Source organism: Alligator sinensis, unplaced genomic scaffold (genome assembly GCF_000455745.1).
Source record: "Alligator sinensis unplaced genomic scaffold, ASM45574v1 scaffold678_1, whole genome shotgun sequence".
Lineage (NCBI taxonomy): Eukaryota > Metazoa > Chordata > Crocodylia > Alligatoridae > Alligator > Alligator sinensis.
Genome location: NW_005842006.1, coordinates 1,381,127 through 1,402,910, shown reverse-complemented (window position 1 = coordinate 1,402,910; position 21,784 = coordinate 1,381,127). Strand labels below are relative to the sequence as shown.

At 40.7% G+C, this 21,784-nt stretch overlaps 1 protein-coding gene across 1 annotated transcript in view; it reads left to right on the top strand.

Moving 5' to 3' along the window:
- NOL10 (nucleolar protein 10) overlaps positions 1-18,582 on the top strand; it is a 73,489-nt gene extending 54,907 nt beyond the window's left edge. The window contains exons 15-21 of the mRNA XM_006021792.3: positions 512-591; positions 732-830; positions 1,861-1,950; positions 5,687-5,851; positions 7,708-7,955; positions 13,450-13,552; positions 18,158-18,582. Of these exons, the coding sequence (XP_006021854.1) occupies positions 512-591; positions 732-830; positions 1,861-1,950; positions 5,687-5,851; positions 7,708-7,955; positions 13,450-13,552; positions 18,158-18,274 (902 nt within the window). The 3' untranslated portion in view covers positions 18,275-18,582. The remainder of the gene's footprint in view (positions 1-511; positions 592-731; positions 831-1,860; positions 1,951-5,686; positions 5,852-7,707; positions 7,956-13,449; positions 13,553-18,157) is intronic.
- Positions 18,583-21,784: the final 3,202 nt, after the last annotated feature.

Below are 21,784 nucleotides of genomic sequence, written 5' to 3'. Positions count from 1 at the left end.
GATGCTGCTCAGGCTGTATGCACTCCCCAGAGCACAGCATGAGGCAGCGTAGCCATTGTTGGGCTATGCAGCAGTGGCAGCACTTCTGATTGGCTAGGCAGGGGGTGGAGTTTCTGTGTGCTCCATGCCCAGGAGGGAATCCAGCCTGAGCCCAAGCCAAGCTGTGCATGGTGGTAAGGTGAGTGGGACCAGAAGCTGCAGAGGGCAAGGGGAGCGGGGGCAGCAGACAGTTGTTGAGGGTCTGACTCTGGCCCCAATCAAAGCTAAGAACCAGTCAAAGCCACAGCAGCTACTGGCCCCCTGTTCTGCTTTGTACATGGATATAAGACAAGGGGCTTCCCTCCCTCCCCCCCCCCCCCCCCCCCCAAACCGCAAGCTGATGGGGAGGGGGAACATTATCTTACAATTGAGTGCACATTGTATTTCTTTTGCCTTCATTCTTTAGCTTAGCTGTGGTGTAAGAACTTATCTAGGTCCCAGATTTCTGAAATTCTCTATAATCTTTTTTCAGGCCTTGCTCATCTCATTGGATCACCCATGCTCAGAGCATATATGCACGGCTTTTTTATGGATATAAGATTGTATCATAAGGTAAGTAAGGTTAACTCATTACGACTGTTTGTAATTGTCATATATTTTTGCCTTTGTGGATACTCTATACAATGAGAAAAACATACTTTTTCATATGCTACTTTTGTCCATTTTAATACTTTCTGTTTTGTGTATTAAAGGTGAAAATGATGGTCAACCCATTCGCTTATGAGGAATATCGAAAAGAGAAAATCAGGCAGAAGATAGAAGAAACACGTGCACAGAGAGTTCAGCTCAAGGTAGAGCCTATTTATGATGATTAAACATTTGGAGAGTAACATTCATAGAGAATATGCACTCCCATTCATACCTGAAAGGTGTAATTGCATTGGGAATTTATTTGGTTTATCCTGATTTTTGTTAAAGCTGTGAAATCAATTTGTAGCTGTGATTTATATACCTCTTTTTTGCATGGAACTGTAGCATCCATACGTATATGGGTCCTGACCTGAGATGGGACCATTATTTTAAAATAAAGACAACATTTTAGGTTAAAAAGTACAACAAGACTGAGTAGATAAGCTAAGGATAAACTTGCAGTTTCTATTCTACCTATAAGCCTGGAGATTAGAGGATAATTTGAGCCCTTAAAATACAGCTCAGTTCTGAAAAGTACCGTGCTAAAAATGGCATCCAAGGATTTAATGCTTGTATACAAGGCTTTTCAGATCAAGTAAAAAGATTATTTTAACTGTCAATTCTGCCAGCCTTTTCCTATCCCTGAGAATTTTTTCAGCAGATCAACACAAGTATCATTCCCTTACAATTCCTTCCCCCTCTCTTCCTCCCCCCACCCTCAGTTACTACTGCTAGACCACAAAGAGCAGGAAGTCTGTCTGGATTTTGCAGCTCTGTAGGTTCCCTGTTAGCAGAGTTTATATGGTTGAAGATGAAGGACCTCTTCTGAGAAAGTGATACAACTTTACAATTGACCATTAGAGTGGTGATTGTGCAGAGTTCTCTATCTCTAAGGAAGACTACAGCTTTGAGGACCTTTCCCTTCCTACTAGCCGAATAGTTAACAATCACAGGACTGTTTTCTAACTTAAGTCTCTGTGTGGGAAGCCATTAGTCTGGTGAAACATTTCTAATTGTGCTGTTCCTAGCTGTATTGGATGAGTAAATCCACTTTTAGGTGGAAGGTTTTAATCAGTGTTGAGAAGTGCATTTGTCCATGGAGCTAAAGTAATGAGTGTAAAATAGATAAAATATCTAAGGTTCTTTTGCAGAAAGAAACAATGTACTGATGAGTTTTCTTTCTTTAACTAGAAACTTCCAAAGGTTAACAAAGAGCTGGCACTCAAGCTGATTGAGGAAGAGGAGGAGGAGCAGGAGGCTTCTAGAAAAAGGAAGCAAAAGGTAGGACTGTTTTGCTTCAAGGGTTTCCAAAACTCAACAGAAACACTGAAATAGTGATGAACATAATAAACAGTTTACTGTAGGTCAGTGTTTGGATGACAAACATTTTGTCTTTTCGTAGAACACTGTATATTTTATTAATTGATGACTTTACAATAGACTTGATCAGTGTTTGTGAGTTCAATGGGCTGCTTACAGATGTGCGGGGGGAAAAAAACCCTGTCCTTTACTTTAAGCTCAGCGTGCACCCATTCTGAGCACAGCACCTGCTCAGAAGAGGCAGTGTGTTAGCTGGACCCGGCTTGCCTAACGTCTGTATAGCTTGGCTGCTTTAGTGGGGCTTTATATGGTACTTTTGTCTAAAAGCTGATTTATCTAATAGCTGATTCAAAGTGCCAAAAAGGCCTGCTGAAGCGCCTGATCTATACAGACACTGAGGCTAGGGATAGAAGTTACACACAAACTGGTTTAAGCGAGCAGAAACTGATTTAAACCTATAACAAAACATAAGTTCAGTGCACCTAAACCAGTTTCAAAATGGCTGAAACCGGTTTGAGATGAACCTCGGACTTAACTGATTGAGGTCACACCAGTTTATGGAACTTCTGTCCCAGACCCCTTCCTGGTTTAAGTTAAACCAGAGTCCCCCCGCAGCCCAGCATGTTCTGTAGCCCTGGGCAGGGCTGTGTTCTGCTCCAGTGGAGCAGGGCTGGCCCTGTCCCTCTGCTCGCTAGCTGGAGCATGGGCGGGCTGGGGTCAGGGTGTGGCCAGATGCTGCTGCCGCGCCCCCCCCCAAGGCAAAGGCGGCAGTGAAGAGTTTATTCCCCCACTCCTTCCCCTGTCCCACCAACATGGACCTGCCAGGCATTTCTACACTTGCTGCTCCAGTGACGTGGTTGTGGCCAGCCCTGGCAGTAACTTCAAATGAACTGGCCAGCGGGAGGGGGTTTAAGTCTCCCCTCCCCATCCCACCAGCATGGACCAGAGCTGGGGTCCACCTGGTTCTCCCCCTTGCTGCTGCAATGGCAGGGGTGTGGTCAGATGCTGGCCGGCATGGACCCTTAGGCAAGGGGACAGAGAAGGGGGGTTATTTCTCCCCTCTGTCTGGTGGAGGGGACAGGGAGGGGGGTTATGCTGCTGCTCTCCCCACGCAGGGAGCAATCAGCCGGGGCTGGCAGATCCTGGCAGCAGTCTGCCGGGGGCAGGAGGACACAGAGGGGAATAAACCCCCTTCCTGCCCCCTTTCCCTCAGGGGGCCATGCTGGCCAGTGTTTGGCCACGCCTCCGCCCCTGCCCCTGCCCCTGCAGCAGCAAGGGGGAAGCGCCAGGTGGGCCCTGGTTCTGGTCCATGCCACCGCATGCATGTGCCCGCATTTACAGAGGGAATGTCTGTTCACTTGCAAATTGATTCAATCTAGGCAGGTTAGACTAATCTGAAAAGATTGAATCAGTTCAGGCTCCAGCTTCTTAATGCCAGTCTTTAGCCTGAGAAGCTGGGTTGAATTAACACGCTACCTCTTCTGGTAAAGTGCTGGGGGTTTTTTTCTTTTTTCATGCCTGTCAGTGCTGGTAATGAAGAAGCACTCATTGAGGAAATGAATTGTGGAAAAAGAGGAATACAGAAACTCTACACATTTGGTCAATAGCAAAGTACTAAAAAAATAAACCCTTTTTATTAATTATTTGTATTGTGATAGTTCCCACAATATGTTAAGTATTGTCCATTACTAGAGGAAGAGATAGTATACTTCCTTAATGGTTTAATATAATCTTTTTATTCTGTACTTAATTCTTCTTCCTAAAATAGCCTAAGCTGTCTATTCTTTTATGCTGCCATAACTATTGTACAACTGATAGCAAAACTGCCTTATACTCAACTAGATGTTAAATAAAGATATTTCTAGTAGTGTTTATATAAATATTTATATATAGCAGTGTTTAATATCTGGCAGAAGAGAGAATGCACGCAATTTTGCAGACTTTGTGACATGGGCCATAATCTACAAGATGTCTTGTCCTGGCATTGTCCTAATGTCTAGCAGAGGCTTGCTGTAGTTCATATAGGTGAGGATGACAGTGAGGTTATCAGCTTGCAGCAGAAGAGCTTAGTGTTGGAATTTATATCATCATCTTGTGACTGCCTATAAATTCATCGGGGAATGGCAGCAGGGAATAGGAGGTGCTCTATTTACTAGGACACCCCCTGAAGTAACTTGGAACAACGGCTACATTGGCAGAGAGCAGATTTAGGATGGACATTAGAAAGAACTTTACAGTAAGGGTTGCCAGAATCTGGAATGGGCTTCCAAGGGAGGTGGTGCTCTCCCCTACTCTGAGGGCTTTGAAGAGGAGACTGGACATGCACCTAGCTGGGATTGTTTGACCCCAGTGCTCTTTCCTGCCCAGGGCAGGGGGTCAGACTCGACATCTTACTGAGGTCCCTTCCGACCCTAACATCTATGAATCTGGGGCAGAGTGTAAGAGTTTACAGCTCATGGGTGTGAGGGTAGGGAGAGAGAGATCAGTAAAAAGCTAGGGTTAGAATCTTACTGCAGATTTTCTGAGCCTGTCCCCCAATGGCAACACTTTTTAGCTTCTTGGATAGTTTATTCATATGTGTTTCTGAATATTTCTCCGAAACTTTGTGAATTTTACCAAGAGCAGCTGCTTTTGTTTTGTGATGTGTCGTTTTTTTCCACTGTTTTCTGGATTAGATAATTAACAAAATTTCTGTAAGGTTCTAAGAATTCCTTTCTTAAATCTGTCCCCTTTCACTGTTTCTTTCCTTTGTCGACAGCTGTGAAAACATACCATTGTGCTAGGAAAGCCGCTTGGGGTAGTAGTTATGCAGCTGCTTCAGTTAAGGAATTTTTAACTTAAAAATTACCTTTAGTAATTTTTAACTTTAGGTATAATAATACCCGAGTAGAAATTTGAAATCAATTTGTGCATGATCCTACTGTCATTGTAGTCCATGCCAAAACTTCTTTTGCCTTCAGTGGTGCTGGGGCAGGCCTTCATCAACACAGGCATAATTCCTATATATTGTGGTGGTAGTGGCACAGACAAGTGTATAAGATATGTAGAACCCTTTTTAAAAGTCTTAATTATTTAGTGTTGGAGTGATGCTATAGCTGTCATGATCCAGGAAATATGCAAGAGGCAAGGGTTTTTGTGGCTAATATCTTATATGGCACTAACTGCGTGGTTGGAATAGACGTAGGTGCACTTTCAAATGCATTGTATTCTTCTTCGGGTCACAATTATTTACAGTCATAAAATATCAATGGAATAGTCTTTGTGGAACACTGACCTGGGGTTTAGGGTTTTTTTGTTTGATTTGGGTGAGTTGGTTGCAGGGTGGGGGTTGCCCTATAAATGCTGCTGATTAATTGAGATATTTCAAGATGTGTCCAAATATGAGAGATTTCAGTAACACATTGTAAACACTAATCTGCTTAAAGTTCCTATACTTTGTGTAGCAGAGTGTCTTGTTTACAAAAGCCTCAGAATAATGTTATTTTCTTTATGGAAATAAAACAAATAGTTAAGCACCCACAATTTAAATTGACTACATTTGTTTTAAAGGGGTTCTAAAGAATAAATATTTTACATCTGGTGTTTTCTTGCTTAATTATAAGCCTAACATGCAATTGAATGAGCTTTATTTCTAAAATCACTTATCAGGATTTGTTGCCAAATTTTATAATCGGCTTTGTTTTTCATTCCTTTTCAGAACCTGCCTAATATTCTGAAAGATGACCGCTTTCAAGTCATGTTTGAGAACCCAGATTTCCAGGTGGATGAGAAGAGTGAAGAATTTAGGCTGCTTAATCCACTTGTTTCTAAAATAAGTGAAAAAAGAAAGAAGAAACTAAAAATTCTAGAGCAACAAGAACAGGTAAAGTATTCTTTTGGATTGGAATTCATAGATTTCATAGACATCAGGGCTGGAAGGGACCTCAGAAGATCATCGAGTCCAGCCCCCCGCCCAAAGGGCAGGAAGTCAGCTGGGGTCATAGGATCCCAGCAAGATAAGCATCCAGTTTGCTCTTGAAGGTGTTCAATGAAGGCGCTTGAACCACCTCTGGCGGCAGGCTGTTCCAGACCTTGGGGGCTCGGACAGTAAAGAAATTCTTCCTTATGTCCAGCCTGAAATGATCTTGAAGTAGTTTGTGACCATTCGACCTCATCATCCCTTGGGGCGCTCTGGTGAACAAACGTTCCCCCAGATGCTGGTGGTCACCCCTGATAAACTTGTAGGTGGCCATCAGATCACCCCTGACCCTGCGCTTTTTCAGGCTAAAGAGCCCCAGGGCTCTCAACCTGTCATCGTAGGGTCTGCTTCCCTGACCTCTGATCATGCGCATGGCTCTTCTCTGGACTCTCTCAAGCTTCTCCACATCCTTTTTGAATTGTGGAGCCCAAAACTGGACACAGTACTCCAGCTGCAGCCTCACTAAGGCCGAGTACAGGGGGAGAATGACGTCCCGGGATTTGCTTGAGAAGCATCTATGGATGCAAGCCAGCATTTTGGTCGCTTTACTAGCCGCCGCATCGCATTGCAGGCTCATGTTCATCTTGTGGTCAATGATGACCCCCAAGTCTCTTTCTTCCATAGTGCTAGCCAACATAGCACTGCCGAGCCTATAAGGATGCTGTGGGTTTTTTTTCCCAAGGTGGAGAACCTTGCATTTATCGGCGTTGAACACCATCAGATTCTCGTCCGCCCACTTGCTGAGCCTGTCCAGGTCAGCCTGGATAACTTGCCTGTCTTCTGGTGTGGATGCTTTGCCCCAAAGTTCGGTGTCATCGGTGAACTTGGCCAGTCCGCTTCTGACTCCAGTGTCCACATCATTAATGAAGATGTTGAACAGTATGGGTCCAAGGACAGAGCCTTGGGGGACCCCACTGGTCACAGGACACCACGATGAGCGACTTCCATCAATTACTACCCTCTGGGTCCGACCCCGGAGCCAATTTTCCAGCCAGTGGATCGTGGAGGACCCAAGGCGACAATTGGCCAGTTTCTCCAAGAGGCGATCATGGGACACCAGATCAAAGGCTTTTTTGAAGTCAAGATATATGACATCAATCTCTTCTCCCTTGTCCAAGTAATAGGTCACCTGGTCATAGAAGGAAATGAGATTGGTCAAGCAAGACCTACCCGCAACAAACCCGTGCTGGCTATCCCTTAAGATGTTGACGTCGGCCAGTCCATTAAGGATGGCCTCTTTAATAAACTTTTCTAAGATCTTCCCCGGGGTAGAAGTCAGGCTGATGGGCCTATAGTTAGCCGGATCCACTTTCCTCCCTTTCTTGAAGATAGGCACCACATTGGCCTTCTTCCAGTCTTCGGGCACTACACCAGAGCGCCAAGAGATTTCAAAGATCCGTGCTAGAGGCTGGGCTATGATCTACTAACAGGAATGATCTACTGTTTTTGTTTACTATGATAAATGTTCAAGTATTCCATGTTATGTGACCTGGGAAAGAGAGAGAAGCAGTGGAGAAACATCTAATTAGTGTGATTTAGATCTAAAATGTAAATGGACCAGTTAGATAATCTAACATATTAGTGTGTCTGTAAAAGCAGTTAATTTGCAGAATCTACTCCACTTTGCTTTGATTAGTTATTGTATTTGTTAACATGCTCCGCAATCTCTACAATTACAACTTTAGGTGCTCTACTTGGTCAAATAGTTTAAAAAAGAAAATGAGTTAATCATTACTTAGAGTAACTATTTTTGTCTGCAGGAAGAGGAGGAAGAGCCAGAAGGAAAACCAAGTGATGCAGAAAGTTCTGAGAGTTCAGATGATGAAAAAGGTTGGGTTGAAGAGGTCAGGAAACAACGCAAACTTTTACGCCAAGAGGAAAAAGTTAAACGGCAGGAAAGGTTCAAGGAGGATCAGCAAACATCACTGAAACCCCAGTTTTTTGAGATTAAAGCAGGGGAGGAATTCAGAAGCTTCAGGGATTCTGCCAAAAAACAAAAGCTAATAAAGTAAGACTACCATTTCTGCTCTCACATTTGGGGTAGTGTGTCCTCAGCTACCTTTTTATAGCATGCAGGCCAGGTTGTTTTAACTTCCATGGTAGACTTGAAAGTAGTTTTTTCTAAAGCCAGACCCTTTGACTGTGGGGTATGACTTGAAATAACACAGTTGTTGCATCTGTGTTCCCCCGAGTTACGCACGTTCGACATGTATAGTTCCTGTGCTGTATTTTAAATGAAAAGGGTTCGATGTTCTGAGCCAGATTGGAGATACCTCCCTCACACTGGTGAACTTTTGCTCACACATAGTCATGCTGACATCGGTGTGCCCACTTACGTGCATAATGTGTATGAGTAAGAGATTTACATTCTGACCCTTCATTAGGCGTGGTAGAACACCTCAGGATTTCTCAGTGTTTACTGAGTAAAGCATTCCTTGAACAGAAGACTAAAATAACATGCTTTTAGCCTTTTTTCTTTGACGCTTAGCATTTTGGATGAAACATGTTTGTTTTTTTGCTTCCAGTCTGCAGGTTTTCTCTGTGCTCTGCTGGAAGTCTAGATTTAGATTTTTATTTGAGTCCCACATTTAATTTGTAGCTTTCAGTCTGGGTGTCAGCTAAGGCAGCGATTCCCAGCCCAGGTCCTATGGCTTCAGAGATTCCATGGGATCCTTTTAAGGGTGTTGCAGGGCGCCAAGCAACAGTAGCACTGTCAGGTGTGCAAACACCTACACGTGAGTCGGAAGATAAAACTAGAGATTTAAGACAGGAATCCATAGCGTTAAAAAACGGTCTGTTGTGGTCTGAGTTTTTTGCAACAGAAGAATTGTACTATTATTTTTCCATAATCAGAAAAAAAGAAAAAAGAAAGAAAACTAGGAGCTAGCACTTTCTGAGGGGTGCCTTGAGTATAACAAGGTTGAGAACCACTGAGCTAAAGCAACAATCTTCTCTGGACTCATACACAGAGTTAGTACATTTGGGATTGTTTTAATTCCAGAGGATAGGGTTGCTTTTTTCCTCCTTGTAAACTTCTTTTGGGATGTGCAGTCTGTAGGCCAAGGCTGTTATATGCTTAAACGAGGGAGACGTGCACATTTTACATGTGTGTTGCAACTTCAAAACTTACCTGAAAAAGAAAAACGGATCAGTTGGGACGGTGCTCTGATTTCCATCATTTGCCCAGAAATGCCAGCATACCTGCCAACTTGCAACCTGTTCTTTTTAGCAAATTCATCTAAAGACCTCTAATGTCCTACACCCTTTCAGGGACACTAAATAATTTGAAGACAAAGGACAGAGGAAGTATCATAAGCAGGGATCCTGGTTTTCCCTAAAAAAAAAATTGCAAATTTGCTGATTAAGAACCTCAAAATCGGTGATTAAAATGAAAGGTCCCCCAGCCCTGCTGGTGCCCCTCAGTCCCCTGCCCACTGCTTGTACATACACATAGCACCCCCTGCCTGACTGCTGTCCCCCTGCTCCCTCCCAGCCCCCTGCGGAGAGCTTGTTGCAAAACTGGGCTTTTCTGTTAAAATGAAAAATCTGCATTTTTCTCTGTTTCCCCATGGGAAATAGAAAATCCAGATTCCTGATCACAAACATGGGGGCTTTAATTCAACAAGCAGAATGAAAGATTTGGTAAATGAACAAAGGGCAACTCTAGAGAAGGGACTGAAACACTTAGAAGAAATTAATGTAAGTAAAGGAGCCCTCTCACTGTGGACATTACTTCAAACACACACACAATTTTTTTTTTACTCTATTTGAGGAAATTGAAAGTTAATACTTTTGCTCTTTACAGCATTTTAAAGGAGAGTTAGTAATGACAAGCTGTGAGTGTACTTTTAACAGTCTCCTTTAATAAAAATGGTTATTTTTTACTAAACAGTGCTACCAAATGCATGTCTTGTTAACTTACAAGATGCAATGTGAGGTGCTGAGGCCAACTTGGAAAACAAAGCAATAAGACATGCTGACATGATAGGAGAGGAAATGAAGAATGACTAAACAAACAAATCGATCTGAAGACAATTGCAGCCTTTTTCCTTTTTCAGCAAGTTGCTGTTGTTGAATTGTCCTACCGTGGCAAAATTGTTTTTCTACCTATTAATCTACAAGATGTATGATAAATGAAGCTGTGTACACTCTGTCAGGCAAGCTTCAGACTTGTGGACTACTTTTCACACGATTCTAATATTTTTAGTGACCAACTCCTCTCAGTTTTTAATCTCCTGTAGCTGGTTCTAAAAGCTTAGTCGGCTGTCAGCAAACTTAATTTTTCTTAAGTGTTTGAACATGGAAAAATTTTGTAAAGAAGGGAGGACTTTAGGCAAGGTTTTTTTACTAGCCCTATACAGTAATAAATGTATTATTTTATACTGACTGCTTGAACTAAAAATTGGAAAGATTTGTACTGGCAAATATGATTTGGTGAGGTTGGCATGCTTGTCTTAGATTTGATTTAGCCAAGTTTAAAGAATGATGGTCTGTGTTCAATGTAATTAAGTACCTTAATGGCTCTACTGCTCACTTAATGGCTAGGTATTTTTTTTTTTTTGGTAGAATGTTGTTCCTGGAGAAAACATTTATGGTTTATATTAAACTGGGTGTTTCTTTGACATGTTCCTGACTCAGCATTGTTCAAAGCCCAACTTTAAAGCACTGGTGCATGCTATAAATTTCTTAGTAACTTAAGAGTCCTCAGGACAGAAGTATTGAAAAGTTACCTGTAAATATAGTGAGTGCCCTGCTCTGTTATATAAGGGCCTGAAAAATGTTCTCTTCCCCCTTGGCTTTGCATCAAGTTCAGCTTGTCTCGTGTAGGATACTGGAGAATGATTGAAATGATAACACTGCCAAGGTTAACATAGCAAGAGCTGAGCACCTGAGAGGGGAAAGGGTTCTAGATAAAGTGCTTTTTTGCAGTGATGCCCATTTAGCTTCAGTCTCTACCCTTTAAACATTGGCTTTCTACAAATGTAAGATGGAGTCCCTGTCATCTTTCAGTTAAGGTGTGAAAGTAAATAGTTTCCTTCCCCTGGAAAAGCCAAGAAATTCTTCAGCAAATAGAGTTAATATTCCTGTTAGCCCTATATCAAAGAACAGGGAGAAATCCTGATAGGCTTTTCCTTTTTCTTTATATGTCAAGAAGCCGAAGAGCATCCTACCCACGTCCTTTAACAGTATTTTTAAAGTACCAATTGGGTCAGTGTTTATTGGAAAAGAAGAATGCTTTTTCCCCCCTTTAATAGGGGACAATATTACTGTGCATCACAACAAGGATATTTGTTGTGTATACTCACGGATACATATATCCATGTGTTTATACAATAAACACATGACTCTATGGTGTATTGCTAATATCTCCCCATGTTCATTTCCCTTGGACTGAAGCAGTACCTGAGCAGTCATGCTAAAGAATTGCTGGGTAGTAGCCACGTTTCTCCATGCTCCTTTCACAGGGGAGAAAAGTGGAGCTTCAGTTGAATGTAGAAATCCCACCACACTGTCAGTGACTGATCTCCTGCCATGGTTAGCTCTGAGGCTTAGTTTGTCTTCCCAAACAGCACAGATGGAGCAAGTTTTTACAAGTACACACTAAAAATATATTGGAGGAAAACCAGAATCAAAGTACGTAGTCATGGGAAATGAAACAGTTCTTGGCAATTATTTTGCATAATTTATGAGTGTGCCTTTCTTATAGAAATTGCATTTAAACCAAGACCCAGGAAACTTCAGTGGCTTCATATTTGGGGTGCAATCCGTAAGCCACATCATCCACATAACCTCCATTAACTTTGGCTGGTTTTCACTTGTATTTTTATGCTGACCTATTTTTCCCCTTCCACAAAAGTAATTGTGAAATATGTGTCAGTACTTCGCTAGTATGTATGCTTTATAGTTTTTACACACAAAAGGTCTCTTTTCCCTCTTTCCAAAGATCTAGTAGTAGGGTACTTTATTAGCAAGATCTCAAATCACTAGTTATTTTAGTGTTTGAGTGATGTTGTAGCCACGATGTTCCAGGAAATCCTTGCCTCTCAAATAGTTATATTAGTGTGTTTATTAGTACTGTTAATTAAAAGAAAACTATATTTTTCACACTAAATGAAATATTTCCATCTTTCTTGTAGTCATTTAGACTCTCCCACCCTGTTTGCATTGCTTGTAATACAGAGTGCAGATCAGGTTGTCAGCATGCTCGTCACTGCCGTTGCATGCCAAAGAGACAGTCACCACCAGAAAGAACTTGCAATCTAAGCATCAGTGAGACTTATTCTTAAACCCTGAGCCAAAATAGCTGTGCCACTAGAACTCTGTAGATGCAGATCTAGCCGTAGACACTTATATGATCTCCTCAGTACAGTATCTTTAACTTTTATCCACGTAGCACCTTATTTTACAGCTGAGAAATCAAGGGTCTGCCCTCATGGAGTGCCTTACAAGATCAGGGTCCTGCTAATCGGTCTTATCAGTCATTTACATTTGTTTTTCTTTCATTAGTATACAGTTGTAATACTTGGTTGTATTTGTTTAAACAGTAGGCTTTGAGTAGTTTTTCCTGCTCTTAAAGTCAGATATAAACTGCTTTGCTTTAGAACCACTTATATTGAGCATGCACATTGCTGGAGTCAAAATTGTTATTTTTAATCAGACCAGACATCTGCTACTAACAAGGGAATAAAAAATGCTAATAATCACGAGGGAATTGTTACACCCCCCCCCCCCCTTAAAGTTTATTCAGGATGGAAAATTTTTCATTTTAGAAACTTTAAAACTGCCAAGCAAAATGGGTATAACTGGTTTTAAATATCCTTTCTGACCAGTACATTAGATGCATCCTCTCTAAGGCTAGGTACAGACATTCAAAAAGCCTGAGGTGGAATCTGTCTAAGTTACGTAGTTTCCTGTAAGTCGTGGTATAGATTAGATCGGTTGTGAACAAAACACACATTCGTCCTTTGGTGGGGGGAGCAAACCTTAAATCGGGTTCTGCTGTTTTTAAAGCAGCCAGTCTACCTGTGCCAAACTACAGGTATAGACTGGTTTCCAATCACCTATACTGGTAAAAGTGTAATGTCTGTACCTGGCCTCAATGACTATTCCTGAGTCTTCCTTAACAGTCCATGGAAAACTGCTCCCGGAGCAGATGTTGATTCTGTAGGAATGGCACGGAGTCATTTTGTCTGATTTTTTTTTGTCTTAACATGGGCCTAGGCTTTAAAGGAAAAGCACACGCTGAAAAGGGGCTTCATAATGAACAATACTAGGAGGAAATAATTTGAGCCTGTTTCATTTGTGTTTATGGACTAGGCTGCTTGATGTCAATGACAGAAGTACAACTCAATTACAGTCTTTTTTTTTCTTTGCATGTTATGGGATTGACTTTTTAGAGTTTGAGATTTTCTTCACTTGTGTTTTATTCTCTTCCATTCATTATTGTTTTATTCACTCTGGTTGCTGTTGGAAAGAAACTGACTTCATCTTGTTCTCTGTAGAAAAACTCTTGAAGATCGCATGAAACTTGAAGAGAAGCTTGGCACCCTCAGTGTGTCTGACACCACAGTAGGCAGCAAGCAGGTGACCTTCAGATTAAAAAAGGTGAGCTAAAATGTTTTTAAGACATAACAGGCATGGTGGCTTAATTTGTCTGGAAGAACAGGAAACACTAAAACTACCTGAAACAAATGTCCCACTTGATTTCTTCTTTAGTTGACAGCACCTCTTCTTCATGACAGTCACCTAGTGTCTGGTACCTAATATCTTCACCTAGTGCTCTGTGTGTCTCCGCTCTTTTAATGCAGGCAGCGTGCCCATCCCCTTGGATTCTGGTGGGAAACGTAAAGCGCTTTTACATGTGCTCTGACGCGTTTTGATTAGAGCACAACAGAGCAGACTCTACAAACTTTAGTTAAAGTGCCCCTGCCACCATTTTGAAGTGCAGGACACTGAATACACAAGACGCTGCAGCTGCTCTAATGAAAATACCCTCTCCCTCCCTACCCTGGAGCATGTGTATAGGCACCCATTAGTTCCATTTGCTGATGGGATCACATCATTAGATGACATGACTGCATATGATCTTGGTATCAAGTCTGATCAGAGTTTGGTTTCTAGGCCAAAACATCTCAGACACCATAGGTGAAAATCTTCCGTCTGGGTCATTAGTATGATAAAACAGAACTCCTGACCGCTTTTTTTGGTCCTTAGATTTCCACAGCATTGTTCACAGGAGCTGTAATCCCTGTGTACCTGCCAAATTCCAGTTTGTATGCATAACTGAATTCTACCTACCTAACTTTTCCAGGCAATTTCAGCTGGATGGATTTTTCTTTGTTTTCTGCCCTGCATAGTTTTGCAGTCTTAACAGCTGCTGTTTCACTGTTCAGGTAGCAGCATTTTTGTGTAAAGAATTAGTACAAGTTAAAAATCCATATCAGGTGATACTTCAGTGGGCAGTATCTTTCTGCTGAAATTGGTTTTCCTCTGGGTGAGCTTGTTTGGTATAAGCCATTCTTGTTCATCACCTGTCAATTAACCATCTCTCACAAAATAAAACAGCAGTGGAATAGAGAGAGTATCTGGAAGAGTTATTAGAATGTGCCACTCCTGGCACATTGGGACAAAAGGATCATGTAAGGTAAAATCACTAGACCTTCTTACTAATTTCTCACAAGCCGTTGATATGTTGTGTGTTGCTCCATGTATTCAGTTTGAAATTTAAAGTGCCTTGATTATGTCCCAAGTTGCAGTGTAACTGTACAAAGCCTCACCACTCTTTAAGGGCCTTACCAACTGCTGTAACTGATATGGCAGCCCCATACCTCTAATTAAGTAAGCTTTGCAGGCCTTCCAAAGCATGATCTTTTTATAGCAGCTTTAAATTAGAAAGTGCTGAGATAGAAAGCTTTCTACAATTGATGATAGGGAACAAATGAAAGATCCGCTTCTATTAGCATTTTTCATGAAGATTTTGAGAGGAACAAGATCTGAGAATGGCTCAAAATGTCACTTTTGGACTTGATCCCAGCAGAATGTGTATCACTGTTACAATTCTCTTTCAAGTGATTTATTTAATTGCTCATCTCAGTATATTTGTAGCTGTTGTTGTTTAAGTGAAATACATATGCTGCAGAAGTTTGTAACATTGTGGTAAAAAAAACTAGTTAATAAGTAACTGCTGTATATCGGCCCTGGTCTGAAGTAGAGAGATGGCAAATGAAGCAAAGTAAAATGGGATGGAAAGTCCCTACTGCAAAGGCTGGTCCTGCTCAGTGCAGGCTCTGCAGTCCCTGGGAACAGAAAAAAAATGGACTGGAAAGGAGCCATGTCATATGATATGCCCTTCTCAGGATGAAGAGAATGCAGTTGGCAAGCCCAGCGGGATTTTGACACTATTAGGATCATTACCAACTCCTGATTTATGATGTCCCAACTGCAAGGTGGAGGTGCAGCAAAGGATTAGTAGGATATCTTTTGGAAAGAGGGCAGGAGAGTAACGCAAAGTAGATGCCTCTCTACAGGAGTATGTACATCTGGCCCTTGTGTATTTGGAGGTTGAACAATTTTTTTGTGCTGTGGCCATTGCTGTGGTACCCAAATACCTGTGTGTCTGCTTCTGTCTAAATCTCAGCTTCCTTCCAAAGGAATTGGGATAACTTCCTGGAGTTTCTTAAGTATTGTTTTTTTCCAAAGTTGTTATCATGGCAGTTACATTATTGTAAAATATCTTTAGATTCCAGTGCCAGTACAAGCTGCATTTCATTTGATTAAAAAGTAACAACTTTAATTAGCAGGCAGGTTAGAAGAGAAAAGGAGTGCATGGAGGAAGGTCTTTGGTCATCAAGAGACAAAACTAACACGTTTCAAGCCAGCTCCATATCAGCAGTGCATAAGTCAATGACACTTTTTGAAATCTGGACACTCTTGACATCTGCTTATAAAGAAAAGAACAGGCAATACATTTCAACAAAGCAGTAATTGATCTGACCACCTGTTGGAAGGAGGTAAGGCAAGTGATAGCTTGAAGTGCTGACGCTCAAGCTAGTAATGCAGTGAGGATGTAGTGCCTTGCATTGTACCAGTTGATCATGGTCTAAATCCATCACTGTGCTAATCCAGTCACATTGTGCTGCTAATTGGATTACAAGAGGAATGGGTCTGCTGTGGACAGGCTCACTCGAGTTGGTTTAAATTTAAGCCTCCTACCTCTTCAGTGCAGGAAAGATAATCTCTAAGTCAGCAGTTCCCAAAGTAGAGGTCACAATAAAGAATTAAACTTTTATCTACTTTATGTATACTTGGGAGAGAAATGTATCCTGCAGAGCATAATGGTATGTATCAATTTAATTGAATATAAAATTAAATTTGTCTATATCTCCTATAATGTATTACAGATTTTGATAATTTTGTTCCCACTAGAATTTGCATAAAAACTCTCCAGATATTTTTTTCTTTTAGAATAATGACTTTATGGGTTTGACAGAGACTGAGACTGTTACAGTTTCTAAAGTACACTAGTCACATCACAAGGAACAGAAAATCACACCCATGACTAGAAACAGCTTTAAGTCTAAGGTCATGATTTCTGCAGTCTGAGCCATGTCGGCCAACTCCTTCTCCTACCTAAAGGTCTGCCTAATGAGCAACAGATTGTAATCCAGGGTATAAATCTTCTCCGTTCAGAACTTTGGGTTTGCTTGGCTTTTGTTTCCCTATTAACCTGTTATTTCATAATTTATTGGAGGGGTTACATGTTGTAACTCCTAAAAGTAAATCAGCTCTTCATATTTACGTGTGTGCATTCAGTAAACAATATTTGCACAATAGAGAATTTGCAGGATTGCTGTTCGTTGCATAAATATTAAACAGTAAAGACCTGCTGGTATCTCAGCTTCCTTCCATTGAGGCTGGAAGAGAGTTTCCCACTGCCATCCATGTTCTGTGCTTAAGTGAGCTGCTGAGAGGGAAGAGCACATAGTGCACCCCCTCCCCACCCCCCACCCCACCTGCGGGGTGGGGGGCACTCATGGACTTGGTTGGTCTCTGCCTCAGTCCCTTTGTTTCCATCTTGCCAGTCAGTTCTTAAGGTGCATCTACTGGTGTGAGCTAGGTGAAATATTTTTTGCTTTTGTTTCCTGAATTTACAAATAGGTTTTCTAGGGAGGCAACTGAATTTCAGGCTAGGAAGCTGGTTTGTTCTGGTTTGTTCCTGCTTGTATTGAAGCGTACTTAATGCAGGAGTGAGGCAAAATATGTTCCATGGGCTGGATCCAACCTGCCAAGGGATTTTATGGGTGATAGGTCCCTCAGCCCCACCCAGGCCAGGCATGGCCATTAAGGAGTAGGGGGAATAATATTAACAGCAAAGTACAAAAATATTTCCTAGTAATGTAAAAGTATCTCAGTTTTGTGTAATATGATATATGTAAAATGTCAAATTATAGCTTCTTTGGAATTTGTGTTAATTGTCCCCTCTATCTTTGAAACACCTTTTCTGTAAAGTCTAAATGTGATAGCCATCTTTAACCAAGATAGGAACCAAATCTTCTAGACTTTAATATTTATGAGTCATTGGAATAGAACATGAACCCTGCCATGAAGTAGAGCTGCCATCAGAAAAGCACAAAGTAAAATCTTGTGTACATTTGCAGTGTGAACAGTATTAAAGTCCAAACTGTCAAGCTAAGAAGCAGAGAGTTGTGGGGAACCGAAAGTTTAAGATTCTTGCTAAATACTGTGCCTTTGAAATGTACATAATTTTAAGAAACAATATCAGAATCGAAAAATACAAAGTAGAATAAGCTTCTTTAACATTACTCATAGTAGTGAAGTTACCAACATTTCCTTGTTAAAATTCAACTCCGTATACAGATGTTCAGATATTGTTGCAATTGGTGTGGTTATGAGAACCTGAATAGAATTATTTCCTAAAATCTCTTAAAATTGTACCTAAACAAATGTAGAGTATGTAAAATGAAAACACAATTTTTTTTGTGGCACTTGGATTAAAAAGTTGATATGTTCGCTTTATAAACTGTTTTCCATGTTTAATGCAAGTAGATTACTATTTTCCCTTTGTTATGTTTAGAACTGTACAATTTTTACTGTTTGCTGATGAGAAGTTTTCCAGACTTTACTAATGCTGGAATAATTTCTTCAGGAAGTTAGGAATTCTAACTAAGTCTGTTTTTGCACATTTTCTAGTCAGAGCAGCAGAAGAAACAGCAGGAAGCTGAGAAGCAGCATCATCAGGAGAGGAAAAACCTCAGACGGTCTGCTGGCCATCTTAAGAATAAACGTGGCAGAGGACGGCCATTTTAGTGACTCCTTAAAGAAGCTGCCTTATTTTCACTTGTCACCTGCAAAGTGGGACTTTATGGCACAGGCTTTTTCCTTTTTACATCTAAATTATGGATACAAGAAAACTAGAATTTGTTAAACCCTTTGTAAAGTAATGAAATGTTTGCAAAATATTAGTGGATATTTATGAAAAGACACTAAGGACAGGTTTTTTTAATGACCTTGGAGTCTTATTTCAATTGGTACATGAAGTACCATAACTGGTTATTGTGTAACCCTGGATACGATTCACATGAAAGTTGGTTGATAAAAACAGAACTCTTTTTCTGTCTCTGTCTCTGTCTCTCTCTTTTTTTTTTTTAAAGAAGTAGTGAGTTTTACTTTAATGAGATATTCACTGTTGAAACAAAAATGAATTGGAATTTTAGGCTGCTGAGGTGTAGGTTGACTCATTTTGTCCTTAAATTACTTGCACCAGCAATATATCAAATAGAAACCCCTGATACTGCTTCAAGAACAGTGCACACACACAGCTAAAGACTGGGCTTGATGCATACTGATAAGTAAGGCCATGATTCAGCAAATGCCTAAATAGCAGCATGTTGAAGTCTAATGAGACTTCTTCCATTTTAAGCATTTGATAAGTACCTTTATGAATGCGAGCTACATTTGGGAAAAAACTTGATTATTCTTGATAGAACAGCCAGTGCTATATTAACATGGAGACAGGTCTTGTATTAAAGTATCCCTTACTCACCTCACCCAAGTTAAGATATGGATATACAATTAGTTTACCGTGGGATAAACGCAGCTGGGTTTTAATGTACATTAGCTGTTTTGTAATAACTACCTGTATGCATACTTTTACTTTACAGTAAGTGAACTGAGCCACAATAGCTTAATTCTTATTGAAGCAGAGTTATGTCACTATGGTTTAGCTTCCACAAACTGTGGGGTAAAAACAGGCATACAGGTAGTTAACACAGAGGAGCTGGCATACAGTAAATTCCCTTGCACTCTTACCCCACAGTAAATTGTTTGTATGACTGCTCAAGTGCCTTTGACATCTCATGATATAGAATTGAAATGTCATGGAACTTGAAACTAAATTGAACAGCTGTCTAGCGTGTTAAAGTCTCTACATTTTTCAAGTGGGGTGAAATCAAACTTTGCAGAGAGGACAAGTGCAGGAGCTGAGACCATATAAATTCTGCAAAGGAGGGAATTTTACTTTTAGTTCATTTGGATCTTTAAAAAGTATTGTCATTTAAAAAAATAGCTTTTCCATTTATCTTTGGCTACACCAAAGGAATTGAATCTCTGAATAAAATTTCTACACATAAGGATCAGTAAACAGTGATCCTTCAATATCATAACATTGTTTTTCTGGATTTTTAAGACCAGGAAAGACAGATAGACCAGTGTGATCTACTGTATGACATAAATCGTTTATTCTGCTACTCCTGTACTGAGCCTAATAATTTGGGATTGACTGTACCAAATCATCCAGAATCCATCTTGGTTTTTAAAGATATCAAGAGATGAATAGTCCACCACTTTCCTTGTTAGTTTGGGTGATTAATTACCTTCAGTTAGACTGGTTTCTTATTTCTACTTTAGGCAATGGCTGTATCTTCCATTTTTATTTTATTACACATTTTTCTATTTGAAGTCTTTTTAGTGCCATGGGGCCTCTTCTCAAGGAGGTAATTTATTCACTGTACTCCAGTCAGTTTTCAATCTTTTGTGTTAAATCAGATTAACTTCATTCAGTCTCTCATGATGTTTCATTTTTCTGCATGTGTAGATGCACCTACTGTAACGTTTTACATAGACTAGTCTCACATTTCCTTTTGTCGCCAACATTCTTCATGAACTATCGTCTCCATGCCCTTGTAAGTGGGTTCTGTCCTTCTGTGTATATGCTTTCTTTGATTTACTCTTTTCAGAAATTTGGTCAGTTAAATTGATGCCAAAAATACGTAGAGAAGCTGCACAAGGTAAAACAAGTTGTTGTTTTTTTACAAGTTTATTAAAATGTGAGTGCCCAGTTTTTGTATTAAAATCAGTAAAAGTGCTTTAATTCCATGAATTTGATGGGTGCTCTGCTATTGTGGCATCCACAGTTATGGGGAGCCTTCCTGTTTGGCCCTGGTTTGAGAACTGCTTTATTAGTCATTTGAAGTGGGAGGCCCTGGAACTGCTGAGCCTTCCCCTGTTCCTGCGGTGTTCACTGACTGAAAGAAGAGGGCTGGCAGGGGCCTTGAGAGAGGTCATTTAGTCCATCCCCTCATCCCAGTGCAGGATGCCTAGATCCCCCATACCTAGAACATTCCTGACTGACAGATAGCTAGCTGTGCAATCTTGAAAATTTTAGTTGAAGTTTATTTTCTATGGTCTAATCCAGGCATGGTCAATCCAGAGTGCACATGCCAAAAAAGGAACAAGTGGACTCTGTGAGGCACATGGCAGATTGAGAAGGGAGCAGGGAGCACAGCCCAGGGCAGGGAAGGAAGGGGATTGAGTGGCACTCAAGGACTTACCTTGTGGTATGCCTGCCAAAAAGGTTGGGTCCCACTGGTCTAATTTAATCTTTCTTGTTCCAATTTATGCTCATTTCTACTTGTTCTACCCCCAGTGGACTTGGAGAGCAGTTTATGACCTTCCTTTGCAGTAGTATTTTATATAATTGGGAAGAAATCAGAACAGGGTGGCATCTTATAGACTAATTTATTCAGGAAGACATGAGCATTACAGCCTACTTTATCAATTATATAAAAGCATCTGATGATGTTTATTAACTCTCTTCTCAGTGTTTTCTTCTTTAGACTTAACAAACCCAATTCATTTCAATCTTTTCCATAAGTCACATTTTCTAGATCTGGTTTCTTTTGCTCCTCTGGACTCGTTCTTATTGGTCTCATATCTTTCTCGAAGTGGCACTGTACCCCTACTGAGGCCTTAATCAAGGCTGAGTGGTGTGGTAGGATTATATAAAAGGTTAATATATTTTACACATTATAATGCAATTATATAAACTTCAGTGCATATCATAACATGGATCCAACCCAAATCCTTTGATCTGTTTCTGGAGCTCTGTTACCAGCAGCAAGCTCTGAGTATTGTATAACTCTGCCCTCTGTTACAGGTCTTTGTGAGGGGAGTGGGGTGGTTATTTTACTAAATACTTCATGCTCTTTCAAAAAACCTCCCCCTCCCCCAAGTGGGCCTCTTATGTGGGCCTGGTGTTATAAACAGTTATAAACTTGGAGATTTTTGGCACACTAATAATAGAATATCTGGAATTTCTGACAGTATGGACAGTCTCAGGGTTGATAAAGCCCTTCAAGAATCTTTTCTCTCTTTACTTTAAACAAAGGTCTTTAGTTTCTTAGTTCTCTGGTCCACTTGTCAGCCTTCAGAATTCTTCTCATGAAAGAACTGACAGCCCATGGACATAGGCTTTCTCTGTAATCCTATGAAGTTTGGCCATTTTGGGGTCATTCCATCCCTGAGCCTGTCAAGATTTGA